The sequence below is a fragment of the Pleurodeles waltl genome, chromosome 10 (assembly GCF_031143425.1).
Source record: "Pleurodeles waltl isolate 20211129_DDA chromosome 10, aPleWal1.hap1.20221129, whole genome shotgun sequence".
Classification (NCBI taxonomy): domain Eukaryota; kingdom Metazoa; phylum Chordata; class Amphibia; order Caudata; family Salamandridae; genus Pleurodeles; species Pleurodeles waltl.
In genome coordinates this window covers 70,446,804-70,464,049 of record NC_090449.1, presented here as the reverse complement: position 1 = coordinate 70,464,049, position 17,246 = coordinate 70,446,804, and the positions used below count along the sequence as shown (strand labels likewise).

Here is a 17,246-nt window from a genome sequence, read left to right as displayed (position 1 = left end):
GGGCCAAAGGCAAGAATGATGTAGGCATTATGGATATCGACCCTATTGTAATAAAAATCAAACCAGGTGCCCGGTTACCTCGTGTTCCTCAATACAAATTACCTAAATCAAGCGAAAAAGGGCTCAAGGCAGTCATATCTGATCTTGTGCATGCAGGTGTCATAAAGGAAATAGTGAGCAGCCCATGTAACAGTCCAATCCTTCCTGTTGTAAAGAAACGAAATGATGCTAATAGATTAGATGGTGAGCAATCATGTACTGATAACACGGTATATCGATTAGTTATTGATCTCCGAGAAATTAATAAAATAGTAATTCCCCAGTTTCCCGTGGTCCCAGACATGAATAGTCTTTTCACCATGATCCCACCCTCTGCGTGTTTTTTCACCGTAATCGATTTGAAGAACGCGTTCTTTAGCATTCCAATTGCCGAAGAATCTCAATATTTGTTTAGCTTCGCGATTTTTGGTAGATCATTCGCGATGACAAGAATTCCACAGGGATTTGTTGAGTCCCCGAGCATATATAGTCAATGTCTTAAACGTCAATTAGACCAATTCAATCCACCTACAGGCTCTGCATTGTTGCAGTACATTGATGATATTTTAATTGCCTCAGATTCCATGACACAATGTAAGACTGATACTGTTGCATTATTACATCATTTAGCACCTCTGGGCCATAAGGTGTCCCTTCCAAAATTGCAGTATTGTAGAGAGGAGGTCACCTATCTAGGACACCTCCTCTCTAAGGAGGGAAGGAGATTACATCCAGATAGAATTAAATTGGTTCATACAATGACTGCACCACGCACCCCTTCTGAAGTCCGAGCATTTTTGGGATTTACATCCTTTTGCAGACAGTGGATTCCAAATTTTTCACTTATAGCAAAACCATTGACTGCTCTGACACTTTCAGATGTGCCCTCTCCTGTACCTTGGACTGACAAATGTGAGGAGGCTTTTCAAGAATTAAAAAAGGCGATGTGCTCTGCTCCTGTATTGGGTAATCCGGATTACAGCAAACCATTTGTTTTATTTGTGCATGAAAAGCATGGCTGTACATTGTCTGTTTTGACACAGGACCAAGGTGGGAGACAACGCCCTTGTGCATACTTCTCTTCCACCTTGGACACTGTGGCGCAAGCTTTGCCTACTTGTCTTAGAGGAGTGGCTTCTGCAGCAGCTGCGGTGAAACAAAGTGAAGGGTTTGTTGGTGGCAATCCGCTCACTGTGATGGTTCCTCATGCCGTTGATATTTTGTTAAACAAGACACAGACGCAGCACCTCACCAGTGCTCGTCTAACGGGTTACGAATTAACATTGTTCAGTCCAAATATTACTTTGAAGCGGTGCAATGTCTTGAACCCAGCTACGTTACTACCCCTCCCTCAGGACAATGTGGAATTTGATCATAATTGCATTTTTGCCACTGAGGAAGAAACCAAGGGACGGGTAGACTTAACAGACACTCCCCTATCTGACCCACAGGGAGAGCTGTTTGTAGATGGGTCTTGCTTCAAGTTACCAGATGGTACGACCACTGCAGCCTATGCCGTCACCACAGTCAAAACAGTGGTTGAATCTCATAGAATCCCGCAAAATTCGGCACAGGCTGCAGAATTAATTGCCCTCACCAGAGCTTGTGAAATAAGTGAACATCTTAGTGTTAACATCTACACTGATAGCCAATATGCGTTTGGAGTAGCTCATAATTTTGGGCGACTCTGGGCGAATAGAGGCTTTATCACGTCACATGGCACTACCATTCAGCAAGGCAACTTGATTGTGACACTTTTGACTGCTCTCAGCCTGCCCCGTCAGGTCGCAATCATTAAGTGTAGTGCCCACAAAAAAATTACTGATGATATAGGACGAGGAAATGCTTTTGCAGATGCTACAGCGAAAGCAACAGCACGAGCACCATTTGACAATGCATATGTTGAGAGTAGCATCAAGGGAGAGCCCCAGTACGAAGTATTAGAAAATACCATGCAGTGTGTGAGAGATATTCAAGCAGAAGCAACAGCAGAGGAAAGGGAACAGTGGGAGAAGAACGGTAGACTAGACAGTGAGGGTTGTTACACAGATGACACAGACAGAAGAAGATGGATGTTACCTAATTGCTATGTACACGCTATGGTTACTATGGCCCACAGTCCTGCACACATCAGTGCCCAAGGCATCAAGACAACTTTGGACCATGTTTGGAGTAATCCTCTGATATCCAAAGCTGCTAATAATCTGGTTAAAGGTTGTATGGTGTGTGCAGTGCACAATGCAGGAAAAGGGACCCCTACGCCCCCTGGCCACTTTGCCCCTCCTGATCTCCCCTTTGAAGCTATACAGATGGATTTTATCCACATGGAACCGTGTAACAAACTGAAATACGTGTTAGTGGTAGTATGCATGTTTTCAAAATGGATAGAGGCCTACCCATTAAAAGACAATGGTGCCCTCTCTACCGCCAAAATATTACTAAAAGAATATTTTCCTAGATACGCCTTGCCACGATTAGTCTGGAGTGACAATGGCAGTCATTTTTCTAATGAGGTAATGGAGAAGGTCTGTACCGCCCTTAACATCAAACATCGATTTCATGCTGCAAATCACCCACAATCAGCGGGCCTTGTAGAAAGGTATAATTACACCTTGAAGAGCAAAATAGCTAAGATTTGTGCTGAGACCAACTTAAAATGGCCAGATGCTTTGCCCCTAGCATTAATGTCCATCAGGATGACTGCCAGTAGCAAGTCACGATTATCCCCCTATGAAGTTGTCATGGGGAGGCCAGCCAATATCTGGGGGGTACCACGACCAAAGAAGCTTTCTGAAGTGCAATATCCTTTGTTTGTAGATTACTGTAAACAATTGACTAAAGATTTGCGTTTGATCCACCAACAGGTCAAGGCCAGCCTACCGACTCCTCTTGAAGGCCCTGGTCACCCTTTTAAGCCAGGGGATTGGCTTATGACAAAGAATTTTCAAAGAACCAACAGTCTTCAGCCCAGGTGGCGGGGGCCAGCCCAGGTACTGCTTGCAACACAGACAGCGGTGAAAGTGGAAGGAAGGAAAAACTGGATACATGCTAGCCACTGTAAGCGTGCACCAATTCCACTACAGAGTACTCTAACAGCAGAATTACCATTGTCTCCTGATTACAGCGAAGTAGGGAGACAGGAAACACCTCCACAGGTTTCAAGTGCTACTTCTGCTCCTGAGGTGACACAGCAGCCCAGTGACGAAGAGTTGCTGTTTGAAGATCAACAAACTCATCGATACAACCTGCGTCCTCGCCCATCCAAATGAACAGAATTTTGAAGGTGCGTAAGGTGGTGACCCCTACGAAAAGCTACATTTACATCACCCTGATAGCTCCTAGCTTGGAATTGCAAACTGAGGTCTCTTCTGAATGGCCAAGGAATCCTTTGCTCAGCAGGATACGGCACGCCTGCCTTCGTGAAATACAGTTCCCCGCTTTCACCGCCACCGGCATTTCCGATGCCATTGATGTACCAGCATTAAAACGAGCTATCCTCACTGTTGTTACGCACACTTTGGGCGACGAGGTTGTAAATGACTGTGATGACTAAAATTCCAGCATGAACACGGGTGACTAGCCTGTGCAACGACACCAGAACATTGGTCAGAACAATTGTCTCAACGAGAACACAAGTATAGTGGGATGCAGCTTGTGCAACGCTATTCAAGCAGTGGGTAAATGGAGTTAACAGTTCTGTGACTGGCGAGAAAGGAAAAAAAACAAGTACCAGTTCTACGGAAGCGGCCAGCCATTAGGGTTGGTGCGGTTTGTAGTCCCAGCGGTAAAAAAAGGTGCCCTTTTTCTGTTTAATACCCAAGCACATCACTGATCTGGTTGAAAATTGCTGGCCTCCGCCCTCATTTTGCTGAGACACTGAACGAAACTGAAAAACTATACTGAAGACTAACTTTGAAGTATCGCGACTTACTCACTGGGAGTTGAGACTCACCAGGAGTTAAAACTTGAAAAGGAGAAGCTAAAGGACCTAGGATCAAGCCAACCTCTATTGTCCTGTATTTGAAAAAAAAAAACTTGTTCATGGACCAACCAGTGCAGCCTAACTGCTAGAGTGGAAAGCACGGCGGTGCTGAACCCTAGTGGGTGTGAACATTGAAGGAAAATTCACTTATCTGTATCTATACGTATATGATTATTAGTATAGTGATATCAATATTTTGCATTTACATATTTGGTAATTGTGTGGGTATATTTTTGAACACACGTAGGCGGTTGAGACGAGTAAAACGGTATCATAGAAAAGTTGTAGGACCAAGGAGAAGAGCACAATAAAAATTATGAAAATATATCCATTTGGCAGGACAAATATCCCTCTAGAGAATAGGGAAGAGTGGCCTTATAACTATTTCTACAAAACAATAATGAAGTACCTAGTGACCCTTATGTTAATATGTATAATGTCCAGTGGTGTTGCATCATTGTTGCAAAATCCTACCTTACATCCATTGATAAAGGTTCATGGAAAATTAGCGGAGACATTAAGTCTCACTGACTGCTGGATTTGCCGGCACTTGTCTAGACACCCCGAGGATCCTATAGGCCTTTATGAAGTACCAGTATCACCAAGCGAATATGAAAGAGGGGAAGTGTGTCTTGTACCAAATACCACTTGGAGATGTGACCAACAAGAATATCAATGGTACCCTAGGTGTGCGATGCTCCCTAATACCCAGGCAGAATACAAGCTTTCCCCGATGCCTGGAGAGAATGCCACACTTAAAATGTTTCCCATATGTTTTGGTACCTATTTTTATGGGCAAAACCCAGAGGCAAAATACATGGGAAAGATCCCTCCTGAACAGTGTGTTTACACTTTGTTATTTGATATAAAAACAGGGAATTGGGATCTTGAAGGAGAGGAGAAAATAGACAGAAATTGGACAGCGTTAATTAATGGGACTCATCAAAATTACACTGTGAATTATTGGAACCTGACTGTGGGAGAAAATGAGATTCTAGTAGATCCAGAAGGATTGTTATATGATCCCTCCAGAGAACAAGATAGAAATGGGAAAAATTCACCTGTAATATTGTCCCGGGTTTTCCTTGGCCCCCTCTGGACGGCTAGATGTTCATATGTTGCACCCTGGGCAAATGTATCATTGCTAAATACAATCTGGGAAGATTACAAATATTGCAATAATTCTGAGCATGACACCCCAGAGGGTGTAGGATTGCCTCGAATAAAATACAGCATTATAAATTCACAAATCCAGGGAGGCATGTACTTCGTATGTGGAAGAACTGCATATAAAGTACTGCCTCTAAACTGGGAAGGGATATGTTCACTGGCATATTTGGCACCCAACATTACTGTGATATCAAATATATCATCTTCCCAGCCCCTTAACATGGGGAGTTTTGCACATAGGTACAAACGAGGGACACCCATACTGGAGGAGCGAAAGAACTGGGTATTTCAAGTATTACATGTTCTTATTCCCGGATTTGGAATTTTCGATTTACAACTGGCAATGATGAATATGTCAGCTGAATTAGCCATTGCATTTAATGCCACCAGAGAGGCCATAGGAAGTATACAGATAGAGATAAACTCTGCAGCCCAATTGGCGATACAAAATCGGCTTGCCCTAGACTTGATTACAGTACAACAAGGAGGAGTATGAGTTTTAATCCAACATCAGTACCAGCAAAAGTGCTGTTATTTTGTCACCACGTCATCAGAGATAGAATTGGATATTGGGAAAATAAAAGAAGCAGTACAGGTATTTGAAAAGGGGGGCCAATATGAAGGAGGCGATTGGAGTTTATCATGGTTATGGTCTTGGTTTGGGGGGTGGGGCTGGTTGTTTAAAGACATACTTTTTATAATAATAGCTATTGTATTAAGTTGTTTATTAGTGCAGTGCTTACCTGCTCTCTGTTCCTGTTTAAAATTGTGTAAACTTCCGCCAGTGAAAATACTAGAAACCAATCGAGCTATGATGCAGAGAGAAGAGATAAATTCCCTAATGGCTATTGACCCCACTGTCTTCACTACAGATACTGGTTGCTCATACCCATCGGTTGTTTATGTCCCCATGAATGCAAATTTCAATGAAGTGGGAGTAAAATTCAACATATATGAGGAAATTTAGAACTATTCAAAACGTTTATTATGTTCAGAAGAAAAAAACTCAAAAAGGGTCGATTGTTAGAATTCATTTTGAATTGCTTCGTTTCTTTTACACGTGTAAGTTTGAGCTTTTGTTGTCTCTGAACGCACTGTCTATCACATATGTTATCTTATGTATATTTGTTTAGGTAAAATAAGCCTGGTTCCACGCCATAGGCTTGCAGCTGGTTTCTTTCCCTAACTGGGGCACTGTATTCATTATAATTGTGTGTTCAAATAACTAACTGACCTCGGCTGTGGTATTTTGGGGAGGGAAAGGCTGATATCTATACCTTTGAACCACGTAATCCTTTGAAGGGTCTCAAGAATGTGGGGAGTCAGGCAGCTGCAGAAGGGAGGCAAGGACAAGGCTGGGAATGGAACCAGTGTGTGGAAACTGATTAACTCCTTAAAATATCTGTATGACGTATATCATTAGTTACACATTTGATGTATCCTTTGATGTATGAGTATAAATATCACTGTTGAACGCTTTATGCCAGCACACTTTACTTCGGGCCTGGGATGCCAGTGGTAAACCTGTCCTCTTTGCTGCAGCAAAAATAAACAGACCTTTGGTCATTGATTTTTTTCACTCCGGCTCTCCGTTTCAAAAACTCCTTTGTAAATGCATTTGTAAGTATCTGCAAATATGTGCATTTGACACTAGACCGTGCCGGTCCCCGGGAGCCCTGTATTTCTTTATCTACAACTCTTGCCTTTGCCAAGGCTTGCTGGTGGTTTTTCCACACCACTGACTGACTGCAACTCTTCTTCCGACATGGGACATCAACTTCATAACTTTTGGAACTCTTCTGCTGCTCAAGTGCTGCACTGCTGACCATCTTTGTCCACCGTTGACCTGGTCCTGCATACACAGACAGGTGGGTAGTGGCTCCTGCCACAACAGGACACTCCAAAGTGAACTTGACTTGGTCCCCTTCCTTTACAGGTCTTCCTCTACCAAGATCCACCTTTGGTTTCTTGCAGTCTTGTCTGGGTCAAAATCCTCTTCTGAAGTCCTTTTGGTGGGTTAGGGGAGAACCAGATACTTACCTCTTTTCTCCTGGTCGCTGGGGGGCACTCTGGTACTTACATTTTGGTGCTCCTAGTTCCTCCAGCTCCCTTTTACTGATTCCACTTCCTTGGATGGGGGCCAGACTTTTGCATTCTACTTACTTATCGTTTGCACCCCCCCAACCCCCCAGGGCCTTCAGTCCTTGCTATTGTTTTCACTGTTTTCTATAGCCTTTTATGCTAATCACTGACTCCTAATGTGTACATAATAGTGTGTTTACCTCCAATTGGGGTATTGCTTATATGGTATTTTGGTATTTGTGTTACCATGATAAAGTACCTTTATTTTTGTAACACTGTGTGGTTCTTTCATGTGTGTAAGTGCTGTGTGACTACAGTGGTATTGCATAAGCTTTGCGTGTCTCCTAGATCAGTGGTTCCCAACCTTTTGACTTCTGTGGACCCCCACTTTATCATTAATGGAACCCAGGGACCCCCAATCAATCATCATTGGAATCCGGGGACCCCCACTGAGTCATTACTGGAAGCATGGGACCTAATTTGTCAATATTTGTTAATTTTTTTTAATTTTCTAAGCAGTCGCGGACCCCCTGAGAAGGCTTCGCGGACCCCCGGGGGTCCTTGGACCACAGGTTGGGAACCACTGTCCTAGATAAGTCTTGGATGAGCCCTGGCTTCCTAGACACTGTCTACACCTCACTAATAGGGGATACCTGGACCTGGTGTAAGGTGGTAACACCATAGGTGCTCACCACACACCAAGCCAGCTTCCTACAGCGTCCATTTTCTCTTATGTCTCGAAGTTGACAGACTACTTGACATCAAACTTTTTCTGCACTTCAACGTCAGGGTGTCCCTCAACGACGACTTCCTATGTCGTCTCCTCTGGCACTGACCCAGCCCTCGACAGCAAACATGTAGGGACTGTAACTTGACTGGAAATTGATGCTCTCAAAGTAGACCTGGAACAAGGTTGTTTTTGATGTGGGCTTCTCTTTTTCGATCTCCCATGCCTGGGTTCTCAGAGGAAGGTGGGGGAGCCTTAGTAGAGGACTGATCCTCTCCTTGCTCTCTGGATGTTAGTCAGTGACAGTACACCCTGAGCTCGATTGAGTTCATGCCAAAAAGGCCTGTGTGAAAATCATCTCTCCCAGTTCAGACTCCACTTTGCCCCTCATATAGTACATGACCGAACAGGTCATAGTAGAAAGAACTGCAAACTAAAGAGATCAGATGTAAAAACTCATGCCAGCTGCCAATGAGTTGCTTCAAGAGCTAACAGAACAGTTGTTTCAATAAATAAATCCTTAGTTTACCTGTAGCTCTCACACAAGTATAAAGTAAATGCTAATACAGATTGCCTCAAATAGTGTTACAAATAACCAAAACATAAACAGTATTTACCATGACAAAGTAGCGCCCGTGCTCTCCTTCCTTGGAAACGAAGTTGTACATGTCAGCTGCCAGCTGATCCTTTCAGAACGAGAACAATAAGTAAAAACTATTTACAAAATCCAGAATAATACAACATACCCCAAACATGCAAACTTCACATATGCTAAGCCCCTTGTGCATTCGCTCCCGCTTTCCATCAGCAAGATCTACTGCATAAATGGCAGTCAAGCTCTCAGAGATTCCAATCACCGTAGCATATGTTACTGACAGTTATTATAAAGGTGTACAGCATAAAAGGTTTCGACAAATGTATTGATGATAGAATAAAAAAGAATGATTGTGTTATTCTATATTTGAGGATGAAAGGGTCCACCTTCTTGCACTACAATTGTAATGGCATAGGAATCGAAGATCAAATGCTTTGAAGTAAAGCCAGGGGTGGCATGGGGCAAAGAGAGGGTAGAACAGGAGCCCTTCTCTGTAGTGTGGGCTCTTCTGTTGATGAGCTGCACGTACCTTGCACTGTTCCACTTTGTTCTCGGCCTCGTCCATCTCTTCTTTAAGGACATCTATCTTTGACGGGTGCATCTGGAAATTTGTTCCAAGAGACTTGTTGGCCTGATTCCACCTGAACAAAAAAAATACTTTCTTGTTTAGGAGACACTTGGAGAATTGAGAGGAGCACAACAGGAATCCTTATCTCGGATTCAGCAGAGGGTTTAAACTCTTTGGGTTGAGACCTTTATTTAAAAGCCATAACATTGCAGATGTTTGACAGGAATAGTTGGATGCCTTTTCTTTGCACTAGTTTCTCTATTATTTCGTCTGTATTTTATGGTGCCTTTGTATTGTGTTGGTTATGCAAACAGTCTTTGCTTTATTTATTTTCCTTTGTCTTACTTACTTATGGTCTTTCTTGTAGAGTTATTAAACAGTACTATATCGTCAAGGGCACCACCTGCCATCCCTAGCGTTTGCTCCTATTACATTTTGGAAGTTAGTCTTTATTCATGTCAACTCAACAAATTAATTTAAAGTAGCACATTAGAATGCTTGCAAAGGGAACATAACTGCAACATGACACTGGAACATCTTGCTGCCCTTCGTTTCTGTCCTTTTTTTCTTTGGAACAGATAAAACATTGGCTAAATGCCTTTTAGGCCAGGCTGCACTGCTAGAGTTACGCTGCTCTCACAGTGGTATTGACACACAAATGTTTATGCTATGGACCATTCACAACGTACATATCCCCTCCTGCAACTCTTTCCCAGCCCTGTGGTAGAAACAGAGAATCATCTTCATACCTGGCTCTTGCTGAATCCCAGTCTAGCACCAGCTTGGCCAGTTGCTTCCTTTGCTTCTGAATGTTGGGTATATCAGTCTAAAGAAAACAAAACACCAGACAAGGTCATTATTTCCTAGGACAACTAACCAGAACGAGCAGACCACCAGACTGCAAATGTGATACTACAACAAAACCAAGTACCTTTATTGAAAACAATTCTCAAACCAGAAACAAAATATAGTCCTGACTGCAAAGGAACCTTAAAGGTCTAGCACCGTTTTCCTGTTCCTGATAAGCACATGGAAGGGAACTTCCGCTTGTAAAATCCCAAGTGCGGTCTGTAAAATTTCACATAAAGGCACACATGTAGGTGTGCGATGCACAGACAAAGTCCATCCTAAGCAGCAGGAGGGAGCATTTATTGTGGGGATGCTGCTTTGAGAGCATGTCTGGTGCACATTAAGTCTAGGAATATGTTACCCTATCTTTAGGTGGGGGACACCGATGCACTTCCATGAGAACCCCAATCTGTGGGAGTAGTCATAATGTATGCCCACGCGCCCCGAAGTAGCAGCGGGATCAGAGTCCCTTTACTGTTACCCTAGATGTCCCTCTTCCACTGAGATTTCCACTCAGCCATCTTAGGGCGAATGAGACCCGAAATATAAAGCAGTTGAGAAACCAGTTAGGATCTGCTCTTTTTGCGGATATGCTAGAAAGGGATTACTTTGTGGAATCTCAGATCATCATTTTATGACACAGAGACAGAATATGCTTGGTGCTGTGCCTAAGCTTCAGTTTATGAACAGTAACAGTGCCTTCACGGGCTTCCAAACTGTTGAAAAGAAGGTAAAGTAGAGCTGGTCGAAATGTCAATATTGTACATGAGGAAAGTGTACGCTGTCCTGTGCAGCATTATCTGAAAGTACAGATCTATATTTAAGACCCAAGCACACGTGACCTACAATACTTCTCTGCGTACCTGTTTCATAGTGCTGGAACTCTTTAAGATGTGGAATGCACGAAGCACATTCGCTTTGACTCATGAAGTCGTTTTTGGTATCCTCCCAAAAATAATTTTATAATGACTCTAAAGATGTACCCAGGGAACCTTGACACTCTGTGCTTCGAGAGATGTGAGTTCTCAATTTGGAGTTGGCGGCAAGGAGGCCACTAAGAGTTAGCACAATCATTTTTGACTGGTCTGCTGTGTAAATAAGAGCCCCACAGAAATCAAAATTGAGTAAGTCTGATTTCTGTAGTCAAGGATCAACATGCGCACCATCGGATACTGAAAATTGAAGTAGGATGTAGAATATGTGATTCAGGTCCTCAATTGGTACTTACATTGAGTTTAGGTATGGAAAGCAATATGTTCGGGTCAGATGAAAAACTTCCTTCTTATGTACATGTCAAACACTGAAAAAAGCTTTGTTCAGATCACAGGAAAATGTATTCCAAATGATGCTCTTTATTAGGCTCGCCTTCTTAAACGCAACCAGAAGGAACATTTGTCTCTTCAGGTTTCCAAACTATTTGTTCGAGATTATAGAACACCTCCCTCATATCGGAGAGGCTGCCTGTCCCACAAGAACTTTATAATATAATGGTTTAATAAAAGAGGTGTTATTGGCATGTAACAAGTTGTACACTGAAGGAATCTTGCAGAATTGCAATTTATCAAAATTGACAATCTTTTCTAATGATGACAATTCATACTGCAACACAAGACTCTGTAACCCATCTCAAAATGTCAAGAGGTCATCTGGAACACTAATAAATGCTCCGTGTTTTTAACGTATTTACTTCAAAAGGCAGAAAAATGCCAGGGTTTGGGCCAAACGTACAACTACAAGAGTAACACTTCAGAACCACATCCCAATCTTAGATTCAGTGAATTATCTATTAGGGTCCCCATCAACGAACCTGTACCAAACTTGATACTCAGTTAGGATAGTCAACTAAGGGCCGGTGTTCCAAATTTCATGCAGTTCTATACAGTCAAAATAAAAAGTTGAGGGGTAAAAAACAAAAAACACAAAAAAACAAAAAAAAAGGAATGGTTTTCCCATTTTAGTTCCCATAGAAACTTTGACCCATATCAACAGCCAAAACCACAGAACAGATTTACATCAAACTTGGCATGAAAGCAGGACTTTACTCAGAAAGCATACTTTTATTGGAAAGGTGTAAATCCCATTTTGTATCTTTTGCGATATTTGTATTTGAAATAGGTGTCAGTGGGCTTGAAAGGGTTAATATTTTTGTATATCTTGTTAGTTAAGCCATTTGTGGACTTGCTAAAAAAACTCTGCCGCTGGATGACATTCAGCCAACACTTAGTAAATTGAAATTACTGATGACATTTTCAAATTTGTGTAGATCGATTAGGGCAGGCGGTTAAAGAAAGTGAGGCAAATGAGTGTTCATTTGCTAAAATGTTAAGCATTATATTATGAATCTTTACACAATTCAGCAGAAGATTGAAAGAAATATTATTCTATTGGATGTCGAGTTTTACGGCAACCCGTCAAGAAGAGTAAAGTTAAAGTGTGGTTGATAAGCGTTCATTCACTTATAAATTTGGCACAGCTTGATCTACCAAACTACCATTGCAGATATTTAGGCTTTTGTGAAAATGAAATTGGGGGGCAAAGCTACTGGGGTGGTTGGCGGGAGTAAAACAAAAAATATTTGATTTACTAATTACTTTGGCACTATGGTGAATCTGCACGAAATTTGACAGACATGCAATTCGCTTAGCGTTGCCTTGTTTTTTTCTAAGTTTGCACCAATCCATTCATTTGGAGGCACAGTAAATAAGGGAAAGGCGAAAAAGGTTCATTTGGTAACACTAGCACTTGGGTACAATTTGCACAAATTTTTGAGACAAACCTTGAAGGCTTGTTTTTCTATTAGTATGTCAAGTTTTGTGCCAATCCATCAAGGTGAGGCAAAGTTAAAGTGGGCAGCAGTAACGTTTTCGTTTGTTTATAATTTCAGTGCTGTTTGATGAATCTGCATGAAATATGGCACACAGTTATTATGTTACACTCACTTTGTGTCTATACGGTTTTTAAAGGAGGGAAGTAAACTGGGTATGGTGGGGGTGAGTTCAAAGTATTTTTGATTTACTAATGACGGTCAATATTTGTGCAGACCCATAAAACTGTGCCAGAGACTTAACATGTTTAAACTGCTCTTGTTTTTTTTCAATCTCATGCAGCTCCATCAAACTGATGTTGGGGGGGGGGGGCAGTTTTCAAGATGGGCTGTGTCAAGAGGAGGATGTAAAAGAAGTGATAATTTGATAATAAATTTTGAACAGTTTCATGAATCCGCACAAAGGTTGGCACAAATTTAGAAGGTTTAGCTTTCTATGAGTTATGCAACGTTTTAAGCAGGTTTCATTCACTAATAACTCTGGAGATGTTTAATGAACCTGCATGACATTTTGCATCTAGCAAATAAAGGCCTGTACAAGACCAGGCAGCGCACCTCACAGAACAAGTAGCTGGAATATGAATTCAAACAATCAGAAACAAAAACATGAAGTTCACTGGAAAAATACAGTTAAAGTTCAGCTGCATTTCAGAAAACATACAACAACAAAAAAGGCCTGGAGAACACGTTACTCGCCTTTGGTAACTATATTTCTGGTGCATACTCTATCCTAACACAGGTTCCTCACTTTAGAATATTTCCCAAGCACAGGGCTAGACCTGAAGATTTTTCAGTGCAGAGCTACCGCATGCCGCTAAGTGGCACCGTGTGGCTCCATGTTGGCGTCACACTACACAAACAGTGCGCTGAAGTCAGTTTCTCCCCTTCCACGTCCTAGGACTCAGAGCATTACCAGTGCTTGGTCACAGTGGCTAGTTACTAATTTAGGACCTTTTTAAATGTTGAAAGGTGATTCCACAGAACTAGGAGTGGGGAGCAGTGATGAATCTGTAGTATTCTCCAAAACGAGGTCAGTGACTTGTTCTTCTGATGGATAATTCATCTGCAGATTCTTACGCCCATGTAGCAGCCTGACAGGATATCAAAGACACTCACTCCTCATACCAAAGAAGTGGCAGCAGCATTTTTCCTGATGGAATCATACCTTTTAGGGCTGCTTCTTTGCCAATCCTTAGCAGATCTTAATGCGGAGGACTATTTACCTTAACAAGCTCCTCTTTTACACTGCATCCTTTTCTTTGTTCCAGAGAACTCCAGAAATAGCTGATCGGCCATTTGATGATCACTGGTCTGATCTAAATAAAACATTAGACCCCTTTTGGGGTCCAATTGATGGACCCTCTCCTCCTCTTTTGAGGTAGGAGGCAGAACGAAGAATGCTGGTAAAGTGATGGATTGCACAGTGTGGAAGGGAGTCCTGAAGTCCACGCCAGGACTCTGAACCAACAGCACTTTCAATGCAACAGTCCTACTGCACACTTTTCCTGGACAAATTGGTGCTGTCATCTGATGAACTGACGTGATCGCAATGAGGAAGACTGTCTTCAAGGTCCAAAGACGCAGTGAGTAGCTTCTCATCGATTCAAAGGATGTACATATCAGAAATTTCAAGACCAAGTTATGGTCTTACTGTGACATCACAAACTACGTGTGAGAACATGTGTGAAAAGACAAAAGGGCAGACAAATAATAGTTTATAGCACCCACAACAAGGCCTTGCTGGGCTAAAGCCAAAACAAATAAAAGGATATTCGAATGATTCACCTGTAAGAGGTCGCCACAGCACCACTTCACACATTTGCCCTTGACCCAAGCATGAACAAATTTTGTGAAGGTTCATCTGGAAGAAAAGATGACATCAACCACTTTAGGTGGCAAATCAAAAGCAGTGCATTGCTCAATCTCCACTGATCGAGGTGTAGATAGTTTTGCCCAGTTGCTGAGACAGTAGGATCTTCTAAAGTGGCAGCCTGCTCAGAGTACAAATGCTCTTACTTAGGAGGCCTGGGTACCACACTACCCTGGCCTAATCCATGATGACTTGAGTCCAGTTGTTCCTGTTCTTCTTCAGAAACCGGGGAAGGAAAAGTTGTTGAGGAAGGCATACTGGAGTACTTTGCTCCATTCCATCCAGATTGTATATTCTAACAAGTGCACTTGCAGAAACTCCAGCATACAAAACTGGTCACACTGTGCATTCTCCATGATGGATCGAGCAAGGATTATCCCCAGTGGTGAGAGTCAAGGTAAGCCACCTCAGGATGTAGCCACTCGTTATTTGCCAGGTGACGTCGATTTGGTTAGTCTGCCCAAGCATTCAGGGACTCCTGCTAAGTAATTGGCAAAGAGGAAGACACCCTAGTGCTTTAACCATCTCCAAAGACAGCTATTGAGCAGAGGGCCCAGGACCTCATCCTTCCATGCTACTTGCAGTACCATATGGTAGTAGGGTTTTCCATGAGAACTTGAACCAGCATCCCCATGGATTGCAAGAAGGTCACTAGATACAAACAAATGGGCTCCAGCTCCATAAAACTGATATGGAGTCCTCGGATCTCCACCTCTGCAGGTGACCAGGACATCATTGTATTAGTGTATTTGTCATACCGTCAGCTCCAGGTGGAAAAGGGAGGCTTGCTTGACAAACTGGTCAGTCAACCTCAACTGCAGATCTCGAGTGGCCTTTCTAGAGAACTAGGCGATGCCAGAAAGGCAACTTTACTGCTGGGCCTATTACGACTTCAAGTTGCACTGTTGGGCCCGCATGTACCACATGGCCTAGTTGATAAAAGGTAATGCACAAGTCTAAGTCTAGAGTGTGGGAGGCCAAGAAGCCTCAGACCCAGACTACAAGAGAGGATGATAGCCAAATGTATGGGCTCGTTGCTGCGGATGGAAAACTGAGAACTCCACCATATCCTGGGTTGCCCCAATGAATGAAAGCCTCTTAGATGGAATCAGATGGGACTTTAGCTCAGTTATGGTGAACCTAATAATGTGAGATGTTTTGACACTCCTGGAGGAGGTCTACAACTGAGTGCGGTGAGCCCATCTTTATCAGCAGCAATATAATGATTCCCAACCTCCGAAGAGATGCAGTGACTACTGTTATCACTTTCGTGAACATCACACGAGTCGTTGGTGAGGCACAATGGGAGCACTGTAAACTGAAAATGCCACGAGCCTATCTTGAACGACAGATAACACCTGTTGGGTCTGAAAGAATGATTTAAAAATGCATGCCCTGCAAATCTAGGAACACCATCTAATTGCTCGGGTCCAAATCGAAAGGAACTAGATCAACATTAGCAACTTAAATGTGTCCTTTCATAGGAGGTGATCCGCTGTAATCTGTTCCACCATGAGGGATAATGGGTGGTGAGGAAAGAAAGGGTAGTGCATAGCCATTTTGAATAATATGCAAGACCCATCTGCCGCACATGATGAATCGCCAATCCAGGAGGATATGTTAGGTCCTGCCTTCCACTGGGTGGGTTTGAGATGCTGAGGGCAAACTAAAGCGACTGGTCAGTGTAGCGAGTGCAGAGGAGTTGTAAGACAGGTTCCACTGCTGGCCTCCGGGTTGTCAGCCACAACCACAGCCCTGAAAGGGCTTGGTTGACTGCTGCATAACTGGCCATGAAGGCTGTCTTTGTCTATATGGCAGCCTCGTGGAGTATGCTCTAAATTTCCAAAAGAGGTGCAGAAATTGCTTTGCAGGAGCAAAAAGTGCTTCAGCTCTACTATCTTTAAAGCATTGGAAAGAGGAGTCTGCCTTCTCACCACAGAGGCAGGACCCATTATAGGGCATATCTATCAGTGAAGCCTGCAAATCACCAGAGAACCCAGTAGACTTCATCCAGGATGCTGACGAAAGACCACTCTGTAGCAACTGTCCTGCCAAGGTAATCCCTGGTATGGAAACCTTAGCGGATAACATATTTGGCTGCATCTTGTCCATTATGTATCGTCTAGCCAAACAGACCCTCAGATCTTCTGGGACTGTTGGCAAGATCTTGTTGGCCATTTCCCAAAGGGCTTTGGATAAATGACCCAAGAAGCAAGATGCACTTATTCACCATAACACCAAACTGGATGAGGAAAACATATGTTTGCCAAAAGTGTCAATCCTCTAGATTCTTATCTGGAGGAGTGGTGGAGAAGTAGCCAGTAAAGTGAATGACCGTTGAGGTCCCCACAATAAGGCTCTCTGGAGTGTAATACAATCCAGGTCACTGGAGCCCGGTCTCTGATGTCTGGTCATCTGCCTGTTCACAGGCATGCAAAAACGTTCTTTTCGACCAGGCAGCCATTGAAGTATCTACGAGAGCGCCACCGAAAGGAGTTGCTCCACTGTTTACCAGTGTCCAGTAGCAGGTGCACCCGTAC

At 42.9% G+C, this 17,246-nt stretch overlaps 1 protein-coding gene across 7 annotated transcripts in view; it reads right to left on the bottom strand.

Moving 5' to 3' along the window:
- Nucleotides 1–17,246, bottom strand: part of ARHGAP17 (Rho GTPase activating protein 17) — a 282,860-nt gene that overhangs the window by 113,865 nt on the left and 151,749 nt on the right. For all 7 annotated transcript variants that reach the window (XM_069209704.1, XM_069209708.1, XM_069209702.1 and 4 more), the window contains exons 6-8: nt 9,913–9,989; nt 9,125–9,236; nt 8,618–8,686 (exon numbers count right to left, since the gene is read on the bottom strand). In XM_069209704.1, the coding sequence (XP_069065805.1) occupies nt 8,618–8,686; nt 9,125–9,236; nt 9,913–9,989 (258 nt within the window). The remainder of the gene's footprint in view (nt 1–8,617; nt 8,687–9,124; nt 9,237–9,912; nt 9,990–17,246) is intronic.